Source organism: Triplophysa rosa, linkage group LG9 (genome assembly GCF_024868665.1).
Source record: "Triplophysa rosa linkage group LG9, Trosa_1v2, whole genome shotgun sequence".
NCBI classification, from domain to species: Eukaryota; Metazoa; Chordata; class Actinopteri; order Cypriniformes; family Nemacheilidae; genus Triplophysa; species Triplophysa rosa.
In genome coordinates, this window is record NC_079898.1 from 6,873,602 (window position 1) to 6,879,491 (window position 5,890).

The 5,890-nt window shown below is 35.8% G+C and overlaps 1 protein-coding gene across 2 annotated transcripts in view; it reads right to left on the reverse strand.

Moving 5' to 3' along the window:
- Positions 1-3,106: 3,106 nt before the first annotated feature.
- Positions 3,107-5,890, reverse strand: part of LOC130559485 (synapse differentiation-inducing gene protein 1) — a 67,006-nt gene continuing 64,222 nt past the window's right edge. For both annotated transcript variants that reach the window (XM_057342595.1, XM_057342597.1), the window contains one exon: positions 3,107-4,285. Coding sequence is in view for 1 of the 2 variants with exons in the window: in XM_057342597.1 (XP_057198580.1) it covers positions 4,241-4,285 (45 nt within the window). In the remaining variant the exon portion in view is untranslated. The remainder of the gene's footprint in view (positions 4,286-5,890) is intronic.

Consider the following 5,890-nt stretch of genomic DNA (forward strand, 5'->3'; position numbering starts at 1 on the left):
GAGCAAAGATGCGGAAAAGTGTGTAAGAGAGTGCAATAACGAAACTGATGCGATAGAAGCAGGAGAGGAAAATGACATCGAGGCTATAGCAAGCGAGAGATAACCACGTGAAACGTAGGTTTATTCGTAATTGGTGGCATTTTGTCTGACTGAACTATCCTACTTTTCCATTATATTGGTTGACAGGCCAAATCCTGTCTGGCGCCCGAACTAAGTTTTAAATATTTTCAAGCACTGGGCACAGTACCGTTACAGAAGTGGCGCCCGAATAGGGACTTTTGAATTTTGAACCTTGAAATGTGAACTTGAATCTTGCAATTGATCTGTGACCTTTGAACTTTGAATTGTGAACTGTAAATTTGAACATTGAATTTGACCATTGTGGAAAATGTGTGTGTGACTTACCATGTGCATTGCTGATATGAAATCTGCTATATTGTGAACGGGAACGTTTTGAAGTGTTATAAATCTGTGAAAGCTTGAAATTTGTGAACACTCACTATTTCTTGTTTATATGAGAAGGTCAATTTGAAGCTTGTTTAAAGGGATTTTGTGTGAGAACAAACTGTGAATTCTGCATTGTGTGAATTCTGAAGTTAAATGATATTGGAGTGTAATTTATCCACTGTTTGTGTTGAGCTTGTATATCTCATTTGTGTGGATTGTTGGACTTTAAAGGCAGTCCTGCATGCTCAAAAATTTGAAAGAGACTTTTCTCCAAGTTATATAGAAGTTTTATTTATCAGATGTAAAAAGTAACAAAGCTTTGGGTTGTCAGTCGCTCTCCACACTCCACCACAAGCCAACAACCCAGATTATTAAAAAAACACACATATTTATTCAGTTTTTGACGTCGTTCTCATCTTCTGACTCCTCCTTTTTCTCTGTGGAGTATTGCTCCTTAGCAACCAATCACCGTGAACCAGTTTATCTGACTCCGTCCTTTTTTCTTAGTTCCTGCAAAACAACATCTTCTCACAACACATGTTTTACATCCTGTGGTCAGTTGCTAGTTTTGAGGAATGTTCTCTAGAGACAGTTTCTTTTGGGGAGTGTTCCCTAGAGACAGTTTCTTGTGGCCGGACAACATACCAACATTCTTAACATTCTTTTAGTAAAAAGAAAACACTCAATCATCTAATGCTTTTAATTATGTAGCGTTGTTTCTTAATCCTATGATTCATTAAAACACATCACAACTCATGATTATACTTAAAACATATGCAGTGGATTGATTCATAACATTTCTTTTCTGTGTGACTCTTTATGTGTGTGTGTGTGCTGACTTAGACAATTTATGGTTCCAACCCCCACTTATCCTGTCTCACTCCGCTTGCCACAGTAACTTTTCACTGAGTAAAATAGCAAGCACATGATAAAAGCACACAGCTTAATGATTTAATGAAAGAAAACACTTATTGATTATATTGATAATTAAATCATACTTTTAACTGAAAAATATTTCCACAATATATAGCGGAAAACTTCAAGGCGGACGTCTGTTTCTAATGTAAGTGCCAATAAATGAATTTCTAGTGATTAAATTATGTTTTTATCAACGCTCACGTTGTAGGTTGTTGTTAATACGTCATAGGTCAAAGAGCATACGGTCACATGACCATAAAACATGGCGAATGCAGTATGTCCTAAATATATTCATACTACTCCCACTCATACAATATAGAACGTTCTGTTTTAACGGCCAATTGGTAGGTACTTATTCAAATTCAGTACATACTGTCAAAGTATGCGATTTCAGACGCAGCCAAAGTTTCACATCTCAGTGTAAATCAACTCAGTGTTCACATTTTATTAATTGGTTGAACCTTCTTATTAAAACGGGCTCCTTGTCTCAGAGACTTTGCTTTGATTGGTGTTGACACGCACGACTACCCTCATGAGAGACCCGGAGGCACAGATAGCCTAAGTTTGTTCATCATTCAGGAGGAGTCCGGATAGGTACTGTATCTCAGCAGATGAGACAGCAAGTCGGGACCATTTGGGTCTCCAGCTGTGATTTTGCGGAAAGCACAGCTCAAGATTATTTATCATTGATGGAGCAAGCAAAAAAAGAGCGTCATTCGACTTTTAATGGCATTTCACTAAAATGCAATATATTTAATAATAATTAATCTAATAATAATTTTTTGCAGTGAATAGATTTGGTCAATTTATTACAGGTGATCACATTTTTTTATTAAAAATATATTAATTTAATTTGTTAATTATTTTGGGCTATTAAATTAAAGTATGGGCTTAAAAGAAATAGCTGCTGGTTATTAATAGGGGTTTAAAGATCTGTTTAATGTAACTGTTTTAATATGGTCCAGTCAAATCGGAAAGCCATTTTCATATCTATGATAATGGGAGATTTTTATATAGGTTTTCATTTTTCATGCCAGTTAACCTTCAAGTCTTTTTAGGCTTGGTGTGTATAATGGTTATTTAATTTTGATTTAATTTAATTGCCACTTTGATAAGGATGGTGCGTTTCCAAACTGTATAATTACGAAAAATTGTTTATTAATATATAATGATGGATGTGAATTAGCCACAGTATATGTAATGTGAGTCCAGTTATCATTCCTTGATTGTTCCTTTTCAATATGTAATATGACCTCCTGCATCCTTGTCACAAATCGTTGAATAACCTTCAAAATGCAATTAAACTTGGCTAACTGTGCCAGCGGCAGGACGCACCTTTATGATATACAGCTTAATTAAATTGTTGGCTTTAAAAACGGCGAAGTGTGTAATTTCTGCCTTTCAATTTATCATTTCGACTAACATCATTTCGACTTATGCTGCAGTTATATTAACATTTATAGCACGTATTATATATACATACGAAGGAAATAAAGACATTTCTGTAACAGAGCTGGATTGTCTGCAGCAGCGGCGCCCCCAGGATTTTTTGTATGGGGTGGCACAAAGGGCCAGTACAAATCTTAGGGTGGCACATTTAAAAAAATGTATTATGCCTGAATCTAATGGTTAAGAGTTTTGGCATTGCCATTAATACTACTGGGATTATATAAAGTTATTACTAGTCTTACGATTTACTAGAGCCAAACAGAAAAAAGTGACTCCAATTCAACTGCAATTACACTCATGTTTATTTGGATTGCAAATTCAGTTCAAATGAGAGTAAACTACAAAAATATATGCTTAACCCGACATAAAACTGTCATTACTGTTGCAGTACTTTTCAAGAAAAATGCAAGTCTTGCATCTCTAATTCAAAAGAAAATTATAAGTGAACCACTGGATGCATTTTACAGTTATCAATATAGAGTAGAACATCCCACCGGTGTTATTATATTGCATTGTTTCACATGAAAAGTGCAGTAACAACTTCAGCAAGTAATACCTATTTTGTACTTAAAATATCATCTATTTGTACTAGAACATAAAATCATTTTTCACAGCACTGTTTCTATAATCAAGTCCATAACACTGAAGCTTCTGGATGATTTTCTCTGTTAGAGCAGCAGCATCTTAGTGTTCTGCAGCCTCAAAATGTAGCAAGCTTTCATGCACTGCCCCTCTGTAGTAGTATCTCAACACCATAGACATTTGCTCCTTCTTACTAACATCTTTTGTTTCATCTACCATTATACTGAAAGACTCACTTTCTTTAACCTCCTTGATTATAGATAAACGGACCATTTCAGCAAGACAATCCAGTATTTCATTTTGTATTCTGTGACTTGTGTATGTTGCGTTGCGTTGTTTTGTCATCTTTCCTTTAACAGTTTCATCATGTTTTGCGATCAATTCCATTATAGCAAAGAAATTACCCTTATTACCATCTGTATCTCTGTGGCCTCTTTGAGCTATATTTTGAGTTGCTGTGAGGAGCAAGACCTCGGCAACTGTTTTTATATATTCACGATTTTCTTTGACCAATTTATTGTATTCATTACATAACAAGTTCAGGAGAGAAGAGATGGATGTAGCTGATTGTTTATACTCTGTCCATGCTAGCATTGCATTAATGTGAGATTCTGATTTTGAGTGAGCTGCAAACCCTCCGTCTTTGTAAATGGCCTTTTTCCAGTTTCGGAATCCCTCAACAGATGTAAAGACTGAATCACCAGATCTAGGAAGGCTGAAGTGTCTGCAAGCATAGCAGTAAGCAGAGTCTTTACACTGGGAGTATTCTAACCATTTGCGAGTGTTGTACCATTCTGCTTTAAAACTGCATCTTCTATCCCCTGGAGGGTTCTTGGAAAGAGCTTTAGTTGGGGCTGTTTTGGATCCTCTGCTCTTGATTTGGATATATCTATAATGAAGCAAAAAGCAGTATTAACAGTGAAATTCATTAATTATACAGTATATGATCATTCATTAACTGATACATTGAATTCATACAGTATATTTCAAATGGACACATCTCCCCAATTCACTTAAAATATAAATTTACAAACGAAAGAGATGAACAATTTCAATATCTAATTGAGTGCATCTCAAACTTTTTGACCTCAAGCCCCCCATTGTCCACAACCATGTGTCGTCACAATTTTCTACTTACTTTTACAATTTCTACTAATATATTCTACTAATAAATATTCTAGAGCTTATAAAAATAGCAAAACACTAAGAAATATCTTGATTTTTAGTTTTAAAGTAATTTTGTGAAAGTCCCCTGGTTGAGAAAAGCCTACTTAAACACTTTAAGGACTGTTTTTTTTCCATGAGTGAAATACAGCATTCCTACATGATGGGTCGCAGTCTGTGTGAGCAGTTGACTGTTCCAGCTCCTGCCTGACAGACACATTCTGTACTCTCTTGCTCTTGACCCTTCGATCTTTCATCACATGTCTCAGAGTTTACTGATCTTTTGCTGAAGAATGTGGATATGATGTGATGTGATGTTATTTGTACTTGAGGAATGTTTTTGTAATGTTCAAAGAAAATGTTCTTAAAACAATATTCTTGGAACGTTGTTTTGATGTTATTTGTAGTTGATAAATGTTCTGGTAATGTTAAAGAAAAATGTTCTTAGAACAACATTCTTTGAACATTGTTTTGATGGGGGGTTTTTTGCAGTTGATGAAGGTTTTCATAATATTAAGAGAAAACGTTCCTAGGACAATATTTTTAGAACATTGTTTTGATGTTATTCGTATTTGTAATGTTAAAAGAAAATGTTTCTAGATCAATATTCTCAGAACATTGTTCTGATGTTATTTAGTGCTTCATGAAGTTAGAACAACATTATTGGAACATTTTAGATATTAGTTAGAGAGTTGGACTTGTAACCCAAAGGTTGTGACCCCCACCTACACCACTCTCTCCACTCTCATTACCAAGGAGCCCTTGAGCACGTGTGACTTCTGCGTTTAACGCATGAACCCTCTGTAGTTTCCTATATACCACTGTGGTGTGCTGCAGTGTAAGGCATCTGCTAAATGTATCAATTTTCTCAGTTTCCAATTTCTCTCTGTCATGGCTCTGCTTCTTTAGTCATGTTTTTCTTGGTCCTGTAGCAGAGCCATGACAAAGTCTTTGGTTATGTGTGGAGAGAAACTTATTGTTGTCCTTTGGACAATAATATACTTTCTCTCCAGTGTCTTGTCATTGGCCCCATTCCTCTCGTTTCCTTGTTATCTTTCCCTAAGTGTTTGATTACCCCACACCTGCCCTGTGTCGTTATCCCTCGTTTGTGTTTCTCTATAAATACCCTCTTGTTTCTTTGTCTTGTGTTCTTGGATTACGTTGTATGTGGTGTGCGGTCCTGATGTTCCCCGTTATGCCTGTACCCCTTGTTGCTGTTTCGTCAGTCTAGTAAGTGTTCAGTTTAGTTTATGTCTTGTGTTGGTTTTTCTCAGTTTAGTGTTAGTTAGTCTACGTCCTGTTATTATCCTGTTGTGTTGTTATACCCCAT